Source organism: Phalacrocorax aristotelis, chromosome 6, assembly GCF_949628215.1.
Source record: "Phalacrocorax aristotelis chromosome 6, bGulAri2.1, whole genome shotgun sequence".
Lineage (NCBI taxonomy): Eukaryota > Metazoa > Chordata > Aves > Suliformes > Phalacrocoracidae > Phalacrocorax > Phalacrocorax aristotelis.
In genome coordinates this window covers 31,342,890-31,364,042 of record NC_134281.1, presented here as the reverse complement: position 1 = coordinate 31,364,042, position 21,153 = coordinate 31,342,890, and the positions used below count along the sequence as shown (strand labels likewise).

The 21,153-nt window shown below is 55.6% G+C and overlaps 1 protein-coding gene and 1 long non-coding RNA gene across 3 annotated transcripts in view; one reads left to right on the top strand and one right to left on the bottom strand.

Moving 5' to 3' along the window:
• Positions 1–8,345, top strand: part of LOC142058889 (uncharacterized) — an 87,164-nt gene extending 78,819 nt beyond the window's left edge. The window contains exons 16-20 of the long non-coding RNA XR_012661138.1: positions 423–559; positions 1,129–1,267; positions 5,030–5,088; positions 6,868–7,464; positions 8,257–8,345. This is a non-coding gene — a long non-coding RNA (uncharacterized LOC142058889). The remainder of the gene's footprint in view (positions 1–422; positions 560–1,128; positions 1,268–5,029; positions 5,089–6,867; positions 7,465–8,256) is intronic.
• Positions 7,458–20,378, bottom strand: BRINP2 (BMP/retinoic acid inducible neural specific 2). Of its 2 annotated transcripts, XM_075096856.1 has the most exons (8): positions 20,042–20,378; positions 12,550–12,923; positions 10,810–11,000; positions 10,476–10,666; positions 9,975–10,080; positions 9,395–9,631; positions 8,960–9,182; positions 7,458–8,680 (listed from the first exon to the last, which is right to left on the bottom strand). In XM_075096856.1, exons 2-8 carry the CDS (start codon positions 12,855–12,857, stop codon positions 7,567–7,569), a joined length of 2,370 nt encoding a protein of 789 aa, XP_074952957.1. In that variant the 5' UTR covers positions 12,858–12,923; positions 20,042–20,378; the 3' UTR covers positions 7,458–7,566. The 2 variants fall into 2 exon arrangements, with proteins under 2 accessions (XP_074952957.1, XP_074952958.1); XM_075096857.1 differs by lacking the exon at positions 20,042–20,378 and having other exon boundaries at positions 12,550–15,494.
• Positions 20,379–21,153: the final 775 nt, after the last annotated feature.

Here is a 21,153-nt window from a genome sequence, read left to right as displayed (position 1 = left end):
ACCGTGGGTGCCACAAGGCTTGGCCACAGCCTTTGGTCCCTTCTAGAAAGGAGCCAGCACAAGGACGGGGCTGTGTGGGGAACCTTTATCTGGCAAGGGCTGGAGAGGAGCAAGATGGGAGGTGCAGCATCTACAGTTTCGTGCATGGGTTTGTCCCATCTTCCTGCTAATCAGCAAATGCAGGTGATGGTTTACCTAGAGAGCTGGGTTAAAGATTAAAAAATAATAATAATAATTTTTTTTACTTGTCCTTTAACTTTGCTGGAGCATGATAGGGTGGAGGCTCTTGGCAGCTGGAATGTTAAATGTTTTTCTACATGGTCTCTTGATTATTAATGGATTTTAGTACTTGACAAAGTAGAAATTAGGAGATAAAAGCTATTAGAAACTAATTTGGGTAATCACTGATTCTGTTCCCCCAGGAGCCTTTCTGAGAGCACTGCTCCCAACACCACTGCCAAGGCTCAGGAGAGAAGGAATCTCTTTTTAACTGAGTTTCATGGGCTTCGGGGGAGCTCCCTGATTTACGGCCAACGAGGAGATGGCTTGGATGGAACAGGCATGATCCCAGCATCGCTCTTCTCCCAGGAGCCTCCTGGGATTTATAGTATTTCACATCTTTGGACACTATTTGGGGTGGTTTATATGCTGTATTTTTTTACTGTTATGTCAGTGAAACAACCATAGAAACTAGTTTGGGAAAACAACGTGGGAGATAAATCCTCGGTGGTGTAGGCTCTCCTAGCAATGAAATAGGCTACAGGTGGAGAAAAATGTCCCTGAGATCCTTTTCTCCTTCAATTCCCATCTCTTTGAGTGGATCAGTAATGCCAGGGGCAAGGAAAGGGCAAGGAACCATCACAGGGAATTGTATTAAGGGAAAGGGTGGAAGGTGGTGACTTATGTAGTAACTGCTGCTGATTTTGAGGCAGATCAGCTGGGAGAGTTTGTGTACCTCATATGGAGCAGAGGCTGCCTGTAGGCTGGGAGAGCACTTTTTAAAATAATCTGACTAATCTCTCTCTTTTCTTTCTTACCATTTAGTTGGACTCTGCTACTGGCCCACATATTGGGAGAGAAAGGTCTGGCCTGCAGCTTTGTCTGTGTTTTTTCTTTTTATTTTTGAAGATCTTTGCCCTCCAGGGAGATCCCTCCAAAATTCACTGACTGTCTTAACCTCCAGTCCAGGAGCAGAGCCAAGAGGTCCCCTGGGAGCACTGTCCTGTGAGCAGCCAGGCTGGGGAGGGTCAGGGACCGGCTCGATGAGGTAAGTCCTCCAGCTCGGCTCCGGGCTGTGAATCAGCAATGCCCCTGGCCCTGGCACTGCTGATTTACACTGGCTGCAGTCGCACCCCGGGGCAGGGCACCCGTATTTAATGGGTGGGGGTACCACTGCCAGCAGCAGCAGCTCCCAGCTGCAGGGAGGAGAAAGCAATTTGTTGTCGGTGTCCGCAAAGCAAAGTTTCTTTGCTTGCAGAATGGGATGCAGTGAAGATATGTTATTTGCTGGTCTTCAGGTTCTCCTTGAGAGCTGGGAGCAGCTGGGTGACACTCAAAGAGATCAAGGGCTGGTGCAGGCAGTGGGTTGGGTGGATGAGATTATGGTTCTCCATCTTTGCTTATGGAGGAGTTGGTGTGGGAGGGAAGAAGGGAGCCAAAGAACTGGGACTGGAGCCTCCTGAGGTCCCCACCAGCTTGAGTCATCCCAGCTCCTCACTAAGCTCCTGGGGGGGACACAGAAGGGTGGCTGGGACCTCTCCCTCATTCTTGGGCTGGCAGCAACCTCCTCCTGCCTCCTCCCTGCATGCCCTTTGCAGCCTCTCCTGCCTTCTCCAGTGGCCACAGCAGGAGGCTGAGGAGGAAGGAGGAAGAAGCTGAGGTCATCATCATTTCAAAAGCCTGTTAATCGTTCCCCTATGCTCCCTAAAAAGTGGCCATTTACCACAGGGCCTGTAAATCCTCTCTGGAGAGAGAACCCCAGGGTGCGTGACGTGGGAGGATGAGAGTCCTCGATGGCTTTGAAACAGACGGCAGAAAGCTGGAGTAGGGAGGAAAAACCCAGCCCACTGTGGGCGAAGGGAGAAAATAGACCGAAACAGAGAGAAACTGAAAATGTGCTGAAGCAGCTGATGACAACCCAAACAGCAGGAGAAGGCTCCTGCCTGCCAATTAATGAGGCTGTGGCGCTAATTTGCCACCTTGACTGCACTTCTGAGCTTGTCAAGAGAAAGGGGGAGAAAAAAAAAAGACAAGGCTGACAAAGAGATGGCGAGGTTTCGGCTTGCCTCTTGGCTACGCAAATGTCGCTGGGCTTTGGAGAGGCAGAGAGAAGCAAGAGGGGTGTGCGTGGCGATCCCCTCACCCATGAGCCTGCAGTGGGAAGGGGGACCACGACAAGTCTCCATGGGCTTGTGTTGGCAGAGCAGCTCCAGGCCACAGCGCTACCAGGCCTGGGGATCCTGGTTTCCCAGGGATCACATCTCATGGTCTGCTTGGTTAGTTGGGAGAGTAAATGGCGAGCCCGTGTGCGCCCGGGAGCATCTCTGGTTCCTGCAGTGAAACTGTGTTGTAAGGAAAGAAGCTGGAGGAGCCTTGTGCCGGGGGCGGAGAGGTCCACAGGCAGCTTGCCATTGCCTGCCTCCCTCAGAAACACTGTCAAACAGCAAAACAGCTCTGTTGGGCAGCTGCCTGGTGGTTCTGTGTGGCTAATGAAGCTGGAGGAGCCCTGAGCAAAATGCTCAGTGTGAAGCCTCCCACCAAGTGAAATGTCTGATTTCCACTTCTTGCCCATCCTACAGTCTGAACCAAGAGGGCAGAGATTGCGGGTTGAATTTCAAGTGAAATCTGCACCGGTGTGCTCTTTGCCTGCAAAGAAAAAGAGTCTGCCAGCAAAGCATGTTTTCTGGAGGCCCAGAGACCTCCTTCCTCCCCTGGGGATGTTTTACCACCTGTGCATCCTGTGTTCTTCTCCCAGGCTGACATAGGAGCAGCTGGGAGCTATGAGGGGGGGAAACTGAAGCTGACTGGAGCAAGGATGAAGGCAGGGGTGCAGATTTAGCCCTACTGCCTCTCACCCTCCTGGCTTTTCATGGCTGTCCTTGCTACTTTGGCACAGCCTGATGTGGAGATGCTCTTGGCCATGAGGCCAAAGGCACCACCTTGCTCCAGCATGCAGGGCTGGAGGCTCAGCTGCTGCTGCAGAAAAGGGGTGAAAATGCAGGAGGGGAAAAAGAGTTTGATAGCTGGAGCTGTGAGCTGTTTGGTTCAGTTGTGGCTGATCACAGCCCATCACTGGCTGTCTCAGGGCTGGGAGATGGAGGTAGGACCAACCTGCACCTGGGAGCCATGAGCAGGGATGCTGGGGGAGAGCACTGTGGATAATCCCATCGGGCTGCTGGGACTGGGGGCAAAAGAGCCCAGCTTTTTCCTGGCCTCCTTTTCCCTGGCAGAGCTGCTAAATAAATGTGTCCAGAGGGAACCAAAGTGGCTGCAATCAAGCAAGTGAGAAGCTCAGCTCATTATTTAAGAGGCAGTGTTCTGCCTGCAAGAGAGGAGCTGTGTAAGGTATATAAATGCAGGGGCTTGCAAACCAGCGGACAGGTGAGGAGGGCCCCAAACATAGCTGTTTTTAAAATCTAATGAGTTTGACACCAAATTACTGGTTTGGGGAGATCTGGCAGGGTGACACCCTGGTTTTTTACTTCCGGAGGACAGATCCTGCCAGCTCTCGTTCACGGCAGCGACTCTCCAGCCAGCCCGCTGGTGTCAGCATTGTTCTTTGCAGGGGAAAATGCTACAAGGTAATCAAATGCTGACCCCCAGTTATTAACCTCATCTTCTTAATCACCTCCATGGAGTACCTTAATTGCTGAACAGGGATGGGAGGACCTGGCTGCTTCTACCCGAGATTAACATGCACACTGGCAGTCCCCTCCTGTCCATCCTAGGGGGGGCGGGCACGCTGCTGCTGCTCTTTCTCTAACTCGCCCAATTACCCTGAAAAAAGGTGGAAGTGGTTCTTTCCTAAAATACAGCAATTTATCAGCAAAATTCAGGGAACCATCCCTGTATTTTCCTCCACTCGGTCAAAGTGGTGGTACAGCCCCATGTTGTGGGGAGCGGTGGCCAAGGATGTGCTCAGTGTTGCTGTCACTCCTTGACTGCTGGCCCCTGCGTTGCCTGATGGGGTGCTTTGCTGAGAAGGGGCCATGCCAGCTGCTGGGCTGGGAATGCCACGCACGGCCTTGTTCCTGATGGAAATCAGTGATTTGGGCCAAACTTGGTGCTTTTGGGCAATACAAGATGAAATCTTGCTAAGGAGCTGCAGGGAAGGGAGGCTCCAAGTGCAGCTCTGCCTGCCAGCCTGGGCAGCAACCATCGAGGATCCACAAAGTTGATGGTGCATTCCTCCAGCTGCCTGCCTGCCCCTTTTCACCTTTTTTTTTTTTGCTTTAAATTGAACGTAAATGGCTTTCATCCACCTTCATTCCCACACATGGGACTGTTACTCGCAGGGCATCACATGCCTGCCTCTGGAACCAGCATCAGGGCGGAGAAGCCTGGGGTCAGTCCCCACATCAGGTGGAAGCTGCTCTACCATGTCTTGGCCAGTGGCTCCTTGAGAGGCTGCCAGATGTCCTGATGGCTCTTGCATTTGTGTTTGGGTGGCTTTAGGATGTGTGACCAGTTAAAGGTGCTGAAAAGTGTGGTAGGAAATGCTTTGTCCAGGGGAGACAGAGGATGGAGCTGAGGAATGTTAGCCTGATGCATGGCCCATGTGACAATGGGGAGAAGACGTGATATGAAGTCCCAGAAAGATGTGTAACAGAAGCCGAAATGGTCTTTCTGGCCAGGAAGCCTCCAGGCAGCCCTGCCTGCTCAGGAGCAGGCAGCACTGCTGGCACTCCCACCTATACCATCCTCATCCCTGGGCAGATGTCTGCCGGCTTCCTCCAGGGAGCCGAGATGATGGCTTTGACTTCTTATTTCCTCCTGGTGTGTTTAATTGCCTGATATTTTTTCCCTGTAGGACCGGGAGACAAGGGAGGAGACACGGGCAAAGGAAGACAGATGTATGGAGAAGTCCAGGTGACAGATTGATGGATGCTATAACCACAATAGCCAGCCTGATGGATTGATAGATTAGACAGTGAATATAAATAGCAAGCATGGTTTATCTACCCCCATTTTATTTTCGTCTCACTTATCTCTTTATCTCTCCTGGTGTTATTTTCCTCCCACTTAGCTCTTTACCTGTTCAACCCGAGGATGGAGAAGAGTGGGGAACAAGAGGGTAACCGAAGCGGGATGGATGAGTTCAGGTTACTACTGCTTTTACAGCATCGAAGCAGACGAGTTTTGCCAGCCAGGGAGGATTAGGAAGTAGACTCAGGTCTGCACACCGATACAATTTCCCCCCTGCCCCTTTTCCCTGCACCCTGTCCATCCCTTTTGCCTGCGCTCCCTGCTTTGGGGATGCTGTGGGTCAGCAAGTCGGCTGCTTCCTCTGTCTAGCCGGTCCTCAGCCAAGAAATTAGGGCAGCTGTTGAGCCAGTGAGCTCTGCTTGTCTGGATAACCAGCGCATCCATCCAACTGCCGGGCAGCACCGCTGCTTGATATTCTGGTCAGACACCAAGCGCGGCAGCAGCAGCACGAGGGAAGGAGGGAGGGAGCCTGGCTCTGCCGAGCTGTCAGGTGCCAGCTTGCCTGCCATTGCTGCCTGGCTCTTTGCCGTGGCTCGTCAAGCTGAGCTGAGCAGGCGCTGGAGACGCTGCCGGCTCCCCAGCGGTGGGGCTGCTGGAGATGCTGGCCTCAGGGAAACCTACTACCCCTTGATGCCTGCACTGGGTGTAGCAGAGGGAGGTGTCCAGGATGGGTTGCACCTGCTTTGGGCCCTTTCTAAGGGGGTGATGAATGAGAAGGCCTTGAAGAGGTCAATGAGGATACTAGAAGTATGGAGCAACTTACATATATGGACCAAGCAATGGAACTAGGACAGAGATGACTGTCATACCTGTCTATACAATTTTAATTGGCCAGGAAGAGTGGGTGTGGGTCAGGTATTCCCTGTCTCTTCCCATTACAGAGTTAAGGGACACCAAGTGAACCTTGCAAGGGCCATGCTTGGCACGTCCAAAGAGGTGGTGCATGCCACAGTAGGTGACTGAGCCGCAGCACTGCTCACCCTGGGGCACAGCGGATGTTTACATGGGACCAGGAGGTTAGACATAAGATGTGGCTGATGCCATGCAGGTCCTTCCCACCAGCTCAGGGATGTGTCACATCTGCTCTGGGTACCCTACAGGGAGCAAAAGTGAGAGCTGGGGGAAGCAGGCAGGAGCTGCCAGCTCCAGGTGTGGGCAGGATCCCTTCCTGCCTACAAGCATGTCTTATGGTCTTAATAGGCCACCTTGGAGGCCTGTCCCTCTGAGTTAATGAAGACGTGGACAGGAGACAGATGGCCAGCCCGTGCAGTGGCATCTCCCCTCCTCAGGAGGCTCGGCTAAAATCCAAAGAGCAGGATGGCACGGAGACACAGGGGAGACACGGTGGCTGTGCTTGTGCAGGAGCCTCCTCACCATCCCCTCCTGCTACGCAGCAAGGGAAAAGCCAGGGCCAGATATGACAGTAACTGTTTGGTTTTTTTTTACCATGTTTTTGGTTGCTCTTTTGCTCAAAAAAGGCATTTTTAAAAAAATATATTAAACAGATATATTTTACTAAGATGCCTTTTGGCTGAAGCCACTGACAAGAAATGACCCCCCCCCAGATAAATAGGCTTAAAAAAAACCCCTCCCAAACAAATCAAATAATTAAATACATAAATAAAACATTTTTCTTCTTTCTTTTTCTTTCTTTTGTTTTAGGTTTCAGGGTTTTTTTTTGTAAGGAATTGTGGCCCAGAGGTCTCTGCTGGTATCCATAATAGCAGCGTCCACAGGGCAGGTGCCAGGTTCTTCCCATACAAGGTGTGATGCTGCCTAGACAGGCATGAAATGTGTGTGGAGAGGCACTGGGAGAGATCTGCTGCCTCTCAGAGGCCTGCAGCATGGTTCCCCACGTGCCGTGTGCGAGGGCATGGCCACAGGAAGGGTTGTGGGCAATGCGGAAGCGAACGCAGCGATAGAAACCACTCTTAAAAAGACTATAAAAGTTGGGGCACCAAGGAGACTGCCGCTGAAGGATCCTCACGGCGGGTTGAGCATCTGCTCCAGCGGGGCCAAAAGCTGCCTCTGACCAAGCCACATCCCCCGGCCATCGGCACATCACCCCAGCCACCGACACTCGAGCAAAAGCAGTGGTGCAGGGCACCCATGCTGGCATCGTCCCTGCGCTCGGAGCCAGTCTGTGCTGCGTGAGCCATCCCTCCTCCATAGTCCTGTTGGCGTCCTCCATCTGCTCAAGCTCTGCATCTCTTTGGCTGGTCGCTGGGTGTACCATGGAAGCACGCGGTTGGCACTAAGGTAAGGCCTTGATTTAATTTTTTAGAATGGTTATTTCTCCCCCATCCCGGGGAATTCCTTTCTCCTGGCCCCCTCGCTCCAAGATCTGAGCAGCCCCAGCCGTTAGCTGCATAGTTTGCCCGTCTCCTGCTCTACCGCACTGGGCAGCTTGGCGTTGAAGGTCCTCAAGGAGGACTGGATCCTTGCCACCTCGTTGTTGGCCAACTTGAGTCTGTGGCGGAGCAAGCAAGTGAAGAGGTCAAGGCGGACTTTGCCAGGGGGTGACAACCTGTTCACCCGGTCCCTGATCTCCAACAGCTGGAGCATGGCTGAGTCCTGGGAGCCCTGGGTATAGGGGTAGTCCAGCTGAAGGATCAGGTCACGAATAGCATCTGGTTCAAAGGGCAGGCTGTAGCCAAAGACTTGCAAGCTGTTGATTTTCATGTAGCCCAGGTTCTTAGAGGGGTCTGCCATCTCCAAAGGTTCGTAGTAGATCGTCTCGTTGGAGTTGTCCAGAGACTTGATGCGGCTCCGCAAGTAGACATGGACCGTTTCAAAGAAGGTCTTCCACTTGTTTCCCAAGGTGAGTGTCCAGTTTTGGCACTGGGCAGAGGCATCTATGTTAGTCCTTTCCCAGTCTGGGAAGCTGCCCTCATTGACAGGCATGAACCAGCTCTCTGAGTGGCTTCCTCCAAAGGGGTTGACATAGATGGCCATGACGGGCTCCAGAGTGCTGTTCTTGGTGAGGCAGATCTGCAGGGAGAGGGCCAACATCACATGAACCAGCCCGGGCTTGTACTTGTTGCTTTTCAGGGTCAAGAGCATGCGTTTCCTCCAGGAGGGGTCAAACCAGCTCCCAAGGCGCATGTCGTTGCTGATGAAGATGGAGTGCACCTCAATGCGGCTGTCCCGTTTCTGCAGGAGGTACTTGAGCTCCAAGTCCTGCAGATCCGTCTCCAGCCCCAGGTAGTGCTCCAGTGAGTCAGCCACCTCGGGGCGGCAGGAACCCTGGGTGAGCGTGTAGCCATGGTTGCAGGTTCCACAGCGGGTGCTGTTGTCCTCGGCACAAGTGGCACAGGCAGGCCCCTCGCCCAAGGCACACGGTATGGACCCCTGGCAGGACGGCTGGTCGGAGGGACATGTGCAGCTGTGGCTTTCTTCCAGGAAGATCCCAGGCATGGTGGTCTCACTGCAGTACAGGAGTGACTGAGCACGGCTCCACCAGTAAGGGAGGGACCTGGTAGAGAAGAGACAGAGGAGGAGAGTTGCTTACGTGGCATCTCTGCGCATGTAACGCGCTTTCCCTAGAGATTAAAGAACTGCCCACCTTGTGTTCATTTTTCTGCACATCTCAGGGTGGCACAACTGCCCCTGCTGCCTGCTTACCCCTGGGCATCCCTCCAGCAAGATGGGAGCTCCTCCAGTCCCAGCCACGGGGAGGTGGGCCGCGGGTCAGCCCACACTGAGGCTCTGAGCAGCGTGCCCAGCACAGGACAGGGATGCTGTGGCACCCTACCTCTCCTTTGGCAGTTTGAAGCGAGGTTGCCGGTGGCAGCGTTTGCTGAGGTTGAAGAGCCGTTGGATGAGTCGGTGGGTTTTCCTGGATAGCAGCTTCAGGCTGGTGCCCAGCTGCTGGTAGCGATGCTGGACATCCAGGTCCATGGCCCAGAAGTGGGAGATGGCTGTCCTGTTCAGGAATCGGTCCCCAGGGAGCCTCTTCACCAGGGCCTGAAACTCCTCTGTGGGGGAAGAGAGACGATGTCAGCAGACCCAGGAGGGCAGGCAGCAGAGGTGGGGCTGGTGCCAACCTCTCTCCAACTGGGCTCTCAGGTCTTCATGGTGAGATGACTATCCTGTATCCTGCCCTGGAGCCCCCTGCCCAGCCTGGGCTGCTCCTAGGGGAGGGGCTGCAGGGATGGGGAAATGCTTGGTGGGGTCTGCCCAGCCTCACCTGACTCCTCGAACTGGCTGTGGTGGCTCTCCCAGGCTCGCTGGAGCTGGGCCAGGCTGCTCTCCAGTGCCTGGATGTCGACCTCGGGGCAGTTGCAGCGGGGGAAGGCAGGTTGGCACTGGCAGCGGCAGTCGCTCTGGCGGCACACCAGCTCCCCGGCCGAGCTGCAGGCGATGTAGCTGAGGGCGGCTGCCACGAACCGCTCCCGCAGGTAGGAGGGGAGCACCGTCTGCAGCCCTGCAAGTGGGAGGCAGCCCCAAGCGCATCAGGGCACGCACAGAGCCCCTCGAAACATTGCCTGGGCAAGGAGGTAGCAAGCCTTCCCCACCCTTGCGTGATTTTCATATCAATTTGCTGTGGAGCCAGTTGTCTGGGCTCTGCATTGATCTTGGCTCCTCTTGGCAGACGAGCACCAACCTCATCCTGCCCAGCTTTGACTGTTTTCATCCCCGCTTCTCCCCAGCCCTTAAATTAAAAGCAGCATGTCGAGCCAGCACCCTTGCCTGAAGCCGCCTCTGCAACCGCAAGCATCCCACAGTGGCACTTGTCCATCACCACGTCCCCACCAGCCTGGTCCTACCTTGGAGCTGCACTTTGTTCTCAGGGCTCTGCACCAGGACAGAGCTCACTGAGTCCAGGTTGTCATAGTTGCTGCAGCCAAGTGGCCCCGTCCGTGTTTCGGTCACCTAAGGGGGGGACCCACAAGTGGTCAGGGATGCAGAGGGGGACCCAAAGCACATGCCACCATGCCAAAAGTGCTGCAAATAACCCGTGGCCATGATTGCCGTGCCCCATTCCCCATTGCAAGGCGATGCTTGGAGAGGAGAGAACTAATTGCCTGCTAATTGGCTTGTTGACTGGCAGCAGCCCTGCCTGAAGCCCGCTGAAAAATGCGCCTTCATTAGCGTGCCCAATTTCCCATAAATAATGTGGATGTGCTAACTTTGCCTGCTCTCCTCCTCCATCTCCCCTCCCTGGGGTGTGATGCTGCTTTAGGGTCTCAGCCAGCTCTGGGGGGCTGCTGCGAGGCCCAGGGCCACTGTCTCCCTGCGCCACCCTCTCCCTCGCACCCTTTGCCTACCTTGATGGCAGCTGTGGCGATCTGGATGTGGTGGAGCCGGCGCAGTGTGCTCTCCCGGTCGATGAAGTAGGAGGCTGCCAGCTGGTGCAGGGTCTCCAGTGAGACCCCTGAGCTGTTCCCAGCACCCCCGGCAGGCTCTGCCCTCCGGCTCAGCTTGCGCTTGTCCACAAAAATGGTCAGGGACTCTTCTCCTGGGGGGAACACGCAATGCTTTTGGGGTGACTGCTGGGCTCCCCCCATTCCCCTTCCTGGACTCGTTTCTCCTGCGGTGCTTAGTTTCCCACCCTCCCTCCTCTGCACGCTGCCTTGTGCAAGGGAAGCAAGCAGCACTCACCTCCCAACGTGGCAGCAAGCAAGAAGTGGGTCCCATACTTTTTGATGAGGCTGTCGGTGATCTGTTGGGGGCTGGGCCGGCGTCCCAGCAGGCGGATGTTGCGGATGAATTCAGGAGCCAGGGGAAGAGGCAGGCTGAAGAAGTCTTTCCTCTCCAAGGCCAAATTATTCACCTTCCAGCGAGCAAACTCTCTGTGGAAGGAGAGTGGCAGGGGGGAGAGGGTTCAAAGCCAGTCCAGCCATGCCACACGCACGCTCTCCCCACCACTGTCCCCAGTGTACACCTCAGGGCAGGGGATCAGTAGGTGGAAAAAATCCCGTTGGGACCATCCCGACCTCCCCGTCACCACGGCAGAGTTGAAGGGCCTGCTGCGTGCACTCGCCTACTATAGATTCAGCTGGAACGAAAGCATTGCCCTTCCCTAAACTATCGATGGCGATAATGAGCTACAAGCAGTGGAGATGCCTGACATTGATTAATCAGGCACCTCCGGCAGGCTTTAATCATAGCCCAGGGCAGGGCCAGAGCCTTTTCCAGGCTGCTGGGCTGGATGGGCCTCATCCATCCTCCATCCCCATCCCTACAGATCCAGGTGAAAATCCATCCTCTGGGGATTTCATGGTTTTAAGTATCTGTAGCATTTTATAGGAAGCTGGAGACGCTGGGATGTGGTGGGTCCCCTGGTGGCTGTGAATGTGTGTCCCCCCCATTGCACACCCCCCCCCGACATCGCTCAGCCCTTGGGGGGAGCTGCCAGCCTGCTGCCGCCTCAAACCACCAACAGCCCCATAAACAACCAGTGGCTGATTTCAGCCTAATCTTCAGCATTTTGCTCTAATTAAAACCAGGCAGCAGCTTTCAGACGGTTTCATTAGGGCTGGTTGGGAAAGGAGGGAAAGGAGGAGGAGGGAGGGAGGGATGGATGGGTGCAAAGCAGCTGAGGGGCTTGGTGGGTGCCAGGTTGCCTCCCATCATGATTTTTGGGCCCAGAAAGAGGGATGTTGGTACCAGGAGTAGAGCTGGCAGGGGTTGGGATGCTGCCTTTCCCCTCGCATTACACTGGGGCTTGGCACTAGTGAGGAGGGGAAGGGAAAAGGCCTCATTAGCAGGAGCTGACAGCCCCAGTTAGTACCAGGAGGTGGTGGAGTGGGTTTTCCATGCTGCCTGTCATGGGGTGGCCCTTTGCTGGGGTCAGTGGACCCCACAGCTGCCAAACCTGGTTCTTCACTGGCAAGAAACCCACTCCAGCATTGGCTCCCATGCATGTAGCATCCCACTGCTGCAGTCTGTGGGGTGATGGTGCTGGAAGCATGCCAGAGGGATCAGTCAGGGTGGCGCTTCATGAGCTCCAGCACCATCCCAGCCCCAGATGCTGGCAGTCCAGGCAAGCTCAGTAATTCTGCACAGAGATATCTTTGTGCACAGTAGAAGTATAAAGAGCATCCCTCAGTGACTCCCACCATAAGGGCTGATCACATCTCAACCTGCACACCAAATCACTCCTGGCTCAAGCCAAATCATGACTGCAGCCCATCCCAGCCATGCCATGAGCATCTTGAAGGTCTGCTGCTATATTCCCTGGGAAAGCAGTATCTCACACACACCCACCTGCTCTCTCTCCCAACAGCCACTCTCCTCCCACACACGGGGGTCTGCTCTGCTGTGCCCCTCGCAGCCTCCCACACTGCAGCCCGCTCCCAGAATGCCCGCTGAAGGGCTGGCCCCGGTGCTGCCTCTCACCTGTAGATCCTGTACCTGGTGGTAAAACCCTGCCGGTAGCGCTCCATGAAGTCCACGTACTCCTGGGCTCGGTAGAAGGGTCCACGGTCGGTGAGGAGCCAGTCGAGGGGTGCCCGGCCAGAGGAAGAGGAGGAGGAGGAGGAGGAGGAGGAGGAAGGGGTCGAGGCGGCAGCATGCTGCTGGGGCACAGTGCCACCCGCCTCGCTGGCCACCCCCCAGCGGCAGCACGCGCTCAGGGCCAGGAGGGCCAGTGGCCACGGGAGCATCGGTGGGGGCCCGTCAGCACGCAGGAGGTCCTGCCGCCCCATCCTGCTGCCACCCAGCCGGCTTCTTCATTCTCTCAGCCCACGGTGATCCTCTGGGACAGCCCTGCCCTGCAACGGCACCGCACAAAGCGGGGAGCCTGTGAGGCCCATGGCACCGGGTGAGGTGCCAGGTGGGGCCAATTCATCACGGACATAAACCAGGTGCAACCACAAGCTAAGGGAAGGTGGGGTTTGCTTTGGGGAGGCTGATGAAGGGAAAGTCATGCTCTGGGGAGAGCCATGCATTGGGCATGGATTGGTCATGCTGCAGGAGGTAAGAGTTTTTGGGGTTAGGGGTGCTGGCTGCTGCTGAAGTTAAATGCAAACCTGGCTAGTGGCTGTTTGAGAACTTTCTGGCTTTTTCTTTAGGTTTTTTCCCACCACGGATCAGCCTGGCAAGTCAAGCTTGCCACTATGGGGTGCCCATGTGGTGGGGACGGTGGGTTACCCCTGTGCCCTTAACTTTGGGGACCCCTATCACGAGCAGTTTGTTTTAATGGGCGCTAAAAATTAATGAGCATTGGGAACTGGAGAAAAAAGCTTCTCTAGGTACGGGTTGAGCTGCATGCAGTTGATGTTAGACCTTCCTTTGTGTCCTGCCAGTGGCTGAGATGATGGATGGATGGATGGATGGATGGATGGATGGATGGATGGATGTCCACCCCAAGGCTGGCTGGGCTGATCACAGTGGTGGTTTGATAGCAATGAGCATTTATCTCAAGACAAGACCTTTCTGGTCTCAACTCAGTATGGCAGTATCTGTGGAAGCACAGGGGGAGCTTTGTTGGGATCAGCAGCCCTGGAGCCAGAGCCTGAATTTGCAAGTGATGGTAGCAGATGGGGAGCTGCAACGTCCAGCTGAGCCAGGGTGAGGTGAGGCATCCTGCTGGGCAGCAAGAGTTGTTTGCCTAAAAATAGGGCCCCCATCACTGCAGTGCTTCCAGGGAAGGTGATTTTTATGCCAGTAAGGTGGCTGGTTGGGGCCCGGTGCCCAGACATTCACCCCTGCAGAGCACACATCAGCCCCACACTCTCCCAAATGGGGCTTTGCCAGATGAATCATTGTGTTTTAATGTGTTTTGGTTTTTTTTTGCTCCCTCTCTTCTATTTTTAAACGCTTAAGGGTGTGCTTTGATTACACTTTCTCAGCTTCTCACTCAGCCCTCGAGGCCGGGGCCCTGTTAATTTTAAGCAAAAGCTGAGATTTTCGCATCACCAGATTGGGGGTGCTGGGGCAGCTGGGCAGGCAGGAGCAGCAGGCAGGGTTTTTTCTGTCCTCCCTGCACTGTTTTTCCACATGTCACCCTGGTTTCTCCCAGCCTTGTAGGCACCTGCGTAATGCCCTGGTTGGTGCCTCCTGCTCCTGGCACACAGAGTTCCCCTCAGCCATGATGTGGCCAAATCCTGGCCCAAACAAACAGGCTCCCATACTGGGGTGGGCACAGGTTTGGGGATCAGCAATATCAGGCTGGTTTCCTTGCTCCACACATCTTGGTTGGAGGGGGTGTCCCTGCCCCCTCTCCCCCCCAAATGTGAAGGGCCCCAGTGCTGGCTGCTCACAGAGCTGCTCATGTGCTGCCACTTGTGGGTGATAGCTGAGCAGCCAGGACACTTCAGCTGCTCTGAAATCCTCCCTGCCTGCTTTCTTGCACGCAGCCAAAGCTGAGCCAGGGGGGAGCAGGCAGCTGGGATGCTGTGGCTGTCCGAAGCAGGCAAGCATCTTGCTCTCCTCCTCAGGAATATCTGCAAATGCAATTAAAATTGAAGTAGCCTGAGGACCAAAGGAGCACACGAGGCTCAGGATTAAACCCCCGCTGCCCTGCAGCCATGGGTCCTGCTGCTGCGCTGTATGGGGTGACCCAGGGAGCCATGACAAGCTGCTGTGCCCAGAGGACAAGGTGGGAGCCAGGGCCTGGCAGCAAACACTATCGATGGTTTAGATGCTGACCATGGGCTAAGCCCCCTGTGACTTGGTCCCTCTCCCATATAGCAGTGAGGAAAGCAGCACTCCGGCTCTCAGCCAAGAAGCCGAGGTAAACGCACTCCTTGAACAGCATTTTTCTAAACCCTGCTCATGGAAATACATTGCTTGTAGCATTAAATATGGCTGTGCCAGCAAAACACCTTGCTTAAATAGCAGGTATGCTAGGTAGCCTGCCTGTTGCACCATGAACCAGCTTGACACAGCTGATCTCCTCGTCGCCTGTCATTGCCTGTGGCTTTCAGGTGGCTCCTGACCACCCCGGCTGAGGTGGGGCTAGAGCAGGGGCTGCTCCCTGGCTGGGCCCCTCTCCCTCCACTGGGGTCTATACAGCCAAGGGGATACTTTTCTACAAGCACTGGGGGAGACTGGACTCATCCATTGCCATTTCACACTACCACAAGCTAGTATGGATGGTCTTGCACCAGTCATTCTGCTGCCTCCCCCAAGGCTTTCCTGGTGTAAATCAGGAGGATGTGGGAACATCCTTCCTTTGATTCAAAGCACAAAGTGGATTTTCTAGGGAGGGGACATGAACGGGCAGAGCACTGTCTCTTCTAGAAAACCATCCTGGGTGCTAAGAGCTTCCCACCAGCACTGACCAGCCTCTTGCTGCCACCCCCACCACAGGGGGTGCCCCCCACCTGCCTTCACCAAGAGGGGCTCTCTGTGTTGTCCTACCCCTCCAAACCCTCTCTCCCACCTCCCCTCCCAGCACTGCAGCTCCAGGCAGCACACCTCCTCTGGGTGACCATCATGGGTACTGATATTTAGGGAGCCACCTTGGGCCACCTCTTCCCTTAGGCTGTGGTCCCCATACCACCTAGAAACCATCTCAGCCTCCTCTGATACCTTCCCTGGGGAGCTTGTTCTGAGATTTAAGGCTAAGCATGGGATGTTTCCTTGTGGCTGTCTCATGTTTTACTGCAGAGCATCAAAAATAGTCAGAACTGGGTATTTCCAGCACTTGGCTGGTGGAAAATCAGCAAAGGTCCCTCATGGTGTGCAGAGCCCCTTAAAGCAGCTCCTTGCTAAAGGAGCTCTTACACCTGCCTCCTATTTACACTGAGAGTGCTGGCACCTCTGAGCCCGGCTCTTGCCTGGGGACGGGTGCTGACGCACATGAGCAGCCTTGCCAACAGAAGCACCGAAGCAGGCAGGAACGGGCAAGCCACCGTGGGCAGGAGAGCCTGCGTGGGTGCTGTGTGGAGTTACATGGTGAGCTTATCCCCGAGGAGCAGCTTTCCTACACCATTGTTAGCTGGGCTAATTTATTTGCTCATATTGATCAGGGGTTATATAAAATAAGTACATGCAGAAATTGCTATAGCTCCGTATAGTCTTTAGTTGACACAGCTGCATGGAGCAGGGGGAGGCTCTGGTTTTGCTGGGGGGCTGCTGCTGCTGCTCTGCAGGGCTGGGGGCAATGCTTATCAGGGTACACCTCTGCCTGCTCACACCAGCATCTTCCTGGGATGCTGGGGAGAGCAAAGCTCTTTGGAAACGAGTAACCCCCTTGACCTTACTACTAAAGCTGGAAATAACTTTCTAATCACTTTTCCTTGATCCAGAAAGAATGAAGGTTTGATGAGAAGCATCTGACTACTCTTTTTTTTTTTATTTTGATTCGGGATTTTGCATCACAAGAGTTGGAAAACTGCCAGTTTGTTAATTTTTTTTCCTTCCCCTTTCTATAAAAACCTTAAAGCAAAGGAAGAGTGCCAACACAAATATCCATGGCAAACTTTCCCAGGACCACAACCTCCTTCCTGGCCAAGTCATCCTGATCTCATTGCAGCCCTCTGTGCCCACATTGCCTGAAGAACACCCTGGTGCCCCTCCGGTGCCGGCCAATGCACAGCCCAGACTATCACTCATCATAAGGTGCATCTTAAAAATAGCTTGTTTCAATTTCTAGAGGTGCCTTCCCATCCTTAGGCTTGAGATGGCAATAGGACTGTTTCTGCAGTGGGTGTCTTAATCCAAAATGGCTCGAGAGAGACAGGCAAAATGGTGCAAGGAGTGGATGGGGATGCTCAGGTGCCCACTCAGCAGCTTGAGTGAGCTGCAGAAGCCTTTGTCTACTACCCTTGGAGCTGGTGGTGACCACAGCAACATCCTGCAGAGTTATGCCGAGGCCCTGCTTTCTTCCATGCCGACAGCATCTCCAGAGCCATGCGATCCACCACGAATCAGGCAGAGTTTGTTAATTAAGACATTAGCTAATTGTCAGGGACATTAACATTGATTTCTGCCCTTTCATGCTGCAGAAGCAGATCTAAAGATACTTAAACTGGAAAATTTGCACTGGGGAGAGGCTGCAGTGGTTTGGGAGGGCTCTGCCCTGTGGCTGATGCTGTGTTTGCTGGGTGCCATGGGACTCCGGATGGACCGTGGCACTGCCCCCTGTAAATGCTGACCTGAAGCCCAGAGCAAAAGCAGTATCTGATGTCTGCGCCAAGCAGAGTGATACCTGTTGGTGGCAGAGCTGTGGTATGTGCCTAAGCCATGGGGGCTGGTCCCTGGGGCACTGCGGGAGCAAAGGCACATCCGTGTGGGAGCAGGGACTGATGCAGATGGGTCTTGAGATCCCTGCAGATGCCTCTTAGTGGAATGACCATCGTACTTAGTGACTAAGTCACCTTCTTATTAAACATGGAAAAGCTTTATCAGATTAAAGCCACTTGGAAGAGGTTAAGTGCAGTTTAATTTCTGAAGTGGATTGACTCAGCTGGGCCATGCCTATGTGAATTCACACAGGCACCCAGGCCACCTCTTGCACTTTCACTCCCTCAGACAGACAATCCCAAAGGGCTCAATTCTGCAGGATGCTCAGCCCCTTGCTTCAGGGCCACTAAACTTGCTTGGGGCTTCATGGGACACAGCTCCCTTGCACCCAGCCCTGCCTCTCCCTTCCCGCACCACTGCCTCCTCTGCCCCTCCTGCCCTGTCGTGGTTTGCAATGAGCCGCTCTCAGTGCAGTGCATCATGCCGCCAGGCTTGTATCCGCACGCTCCTGAGGAAGCACCAGGGCCTCATTGATCTGCTGGGGTAATTAAGAGAGTGAGCCAGGCACAGCCGGAATGACAGCAGCACAGTAATTGCTGGCAAAGTGGGCACGGCAGGGTGCTGTCAGCCACCTGGCACCCAGCTTGTGGAGACATGGCTCTGGGCAGCAAGCATGGGGACATCCACCTCAGAGCCTTCCATCCTTGTCCAAGCAGCAATGCTAAAGATCACAATGGTAGCTGTGAACTGATTTTTCACTAGGCTCCTGCAAACCACCATCCACAGCCCATTCAGTCACTATTCCTAAGTGACTTGAAGTCACTGCCTTCCCCTGCCAGAGCTCATGAGACTGGTTTAAAAATCTGCAAGACTTGATGACTTGGATTCCTTTTATTAGCTTTTCTTCACATCCTTAAAAGCAAGACACTTGAAGATGAGAGTAAAGGAAAATAGCAGAAAATCCCAAGACTCAGGGAGCTAAGGATTTGCATAAGACATCAAATGAGATGAAACCTCGGCTGCCATCAGGGGAGATAGCAGCTGCATGCAGAGTGTTGCACCAGTGCCATGTGTTCTGCCCTCTGGCTTTGCTCACTCGAGACTTTCACACCCACAGGCAGAAAGCCTTTTAAAAGACCAATGTGCAAAATAAAACTCCCCGCAGCACAAAGACCGCAGCAGCAGCACTGGCTTCCCCCGCTTTGTGCAGAGCTGTCAGCCAGAAGCATCCCTGCAGATGGGTCTCTGGGGCCAGGGAAGAGCATCACTGCACACAAGAATGGGGAAAAGCATCCTGCAGCCCCCTTCCTGGAGGGGATGGGTCCGCCCCCTCCCCAGAAAGGAGCCTGCTGTCAGAGCAAGTAGATTACCAGCCTCAAGCAGGAGCTGGAGGCAGTGCAAGGTGAGGACCACTCCCTCCCAGCCCTCCCTCGCCTTCACACAGGTGACATGTGTCACGGTTAGGCAGTGATGCACGGCAGTAGCTTAGCATTAGTCGTACGGTGTAAATAAGGCAGTGGGTGGCTGGTGCTGGGCAGAGAATCAGGAGATGGATTTGGGGTGCTGGAGTGTGACCACCCCCTTTCCCAGCACTCCACTGCTCCCCAGGTCTCAAAACTGTCACTGAACCCCCACCAAAGCCAGCTCTGCTTGGAAAAAGGGGACTCCTTGCAACATCTCCGGCGCTGGTACGGACCCTCCTGGCTGCTGACGGAGAGGGGACACTGACATCTGCCGGTGGGTCCCACCCGGCCCCGCAGCACCCGGGCTCACCCTGCCCGGCCCCGGGACCACAGCGAGGGGCAGCCCTGGTACCCACCAGCCCTGCTCAGGGCAGCCTCAGAGGGAAGCGGCATGCGGGTCCCCCTAAGAAAGGGCAGGACAGAGTGGACATCACTGTGCTGAGAGCTGATGCTCTCGAGCCCGGTGCTTTAAAGATCCAGAGTTTCGTCTCCTACTGAAAGAAATCAGTGCTTAGTGAAGAGAATCGAGCCTCGCAGCTGGGAACCCTCTCTCCAGAGGTGCTGGACGCTGCTGTCACCAGCACCGCACTGGTAACCGCATGCAGCGTTCGAGGTGAGCAAACACCTTCCGACAGGTCGCCCACTCCTCACCCCGGCCTGCTGCTCCAAGTGGGAGAGCCGGTGGCAGTGGGGCCCTGCGTTGCAGGATGGGGGACAGGACACCTCTCCTATTGATTTATATATGCCCAACAGTAAAGTATGCTTTTGAGCATTTCAGGGGGCATCTGCCCCGGTGCCTGGGGTCCCAGAGCATCACCTCACACCAGCACATCTCTTGGAGCAGGGCACGCTGCGCAACAGCAGCAGGTTTCCTGCCTTCCGGGCGTCTTGTTTACCCCGGCGGCCTGGCAGCACTCGGCTCCACCGGGCCGGTCGCAGCCCCCCGAACGTGCCGGGCCCCGCACTCGGGCACAGGGATGGCTCCCACCCGGGAAGGGCTCATTGCCTTCCTCCTATCCCCGTCCTCACCGGGGCGGCTACGAAGCGAGCCCGGGGCGGGGAGGCAACTTGGCCAAGGTCACCGAGCGAGCCGGCGGCGACCGAGCCGCGTCTGCACCGCCGCGCACGGCGGTACCGGTATCTCCGCCGTGCGGGGCCGCGGCTCCCCTGCACCGCTCCTTCCCCTTCTCGCCCGCCCACCGGCGGATCCCGGGCCCCCGACCCCGCAGACTTACCCCAGGCTCTCGCTCAGCACCGGCGGGACACCGGCCACCTCTCTGTCCCGTCCCGTCCCTCTCCGCTCCGGCTCAGTGGCCCCGGGCCCTGTCCCGCCGCCGCCTCCCGGCCGCCCCGCCCCGCCTCATCGCCGGGCGGGCAGGCGGCCCTCGGCGGCCCCGCCAGCATCCCGCGCCCGCCGCCGCGATCGGGATCCCGCCTCCGCGGTTGCGATCGGTCTCGGACTCCCCCCGCCGCCGCCGCCGGGTCCCGCCGCGCTCCGCGGGCGCCGCCGCCGCCGCCAGATAATATATGCAGGGGCGGCAGCCAATAAAAGGCTCCGCCGGCCTCCCCGCGCCTTGCCATTGGTGAAATCCGCCTGAGGGGCGGGGCGGCACGGCGCGGCGGGGGGACACGCGTGGACCGGGGGCGGCGGCGGCGGCCCGTGGGCGCTCAGCCCGGCCACCGGCCCGCACAGCCGTCGGGTGGGGGGGGGCTTCCGAGCTCCGCCCGCCTTTCCCCTCCCTCCTTCCAGGCCCCGCAGCCGCGTGTCCCCGCGGAAGGGCCGCGTGGGTCCCCCCACGGCGGCAGTGCTGGGGCTGCTGCCTCGAAGGCCCGGTGGCGCCCTGGCACCGGCTTCTTTGAGACTTAAAAGGCATCCTGGTTGTGCCAAATTACACCATCAATACCAGTAAATGATTAACGAGGTTCTGGATGTGGATGTCATGTGTGGGGTGTTACCAGCGGTCGGCAGAAGGACGCCGGATTTACCGTTCTCTACCGCTTTCTTTTTAAATGTTTTATTTATCTGTACGTATCATTCACGCCTCCCGCCAAGCCGCTTGTTTGCTCCTCTTCATGCCCGGTTAGTTGTTAGTGGGCTGCTGCTCCCAGGGATGCACCCTGTTCCCAAACAGGGGCTGAAAGGACATTCTTGGCGACGCCTGCTGAAAAAAAGCAATTGCTCTAATTTTTCCCTCCCCCCCAGGTAAACGTTTCTTTTTAATGACTGTTTGCCCCCTGGTGAGGGAAGAGCAGTGAAAGAGCCTGGCAGAGGCGCTCCAAAGTCCCCCCGAAGGGAGGGCCATGCCCTGTCCAAGAAAACATTTTTCCTGATTTTTTTCCTGATTTT

Excerpts from the sequence above, each read along its gene's own strand:
- BRINP2 (XM_075096856.1), bottom strand. The coding sequence starts at position 12,857 with ATGGGGCGGCAGGACCTCCTGCGTGCTGACGGGCCCCCACCGATGCTC. Across the intron at positions 9,183-9,394 it reads CAGCCAGTTCGAGGAGTCAG|AGGAGTTTCAGGCCCTGGTG; the intron begins GTGAGGCTGGGC and ends CTTCCCCCACAG. Across the intron at positions 8,681-8,959 it reads TTCAAACTGCCAAAGGAGAG|GTCCCTCCCTTACTGGTGGA; the intron begins GTAGGGTGCCAC and ends CTTCTCTACCAG.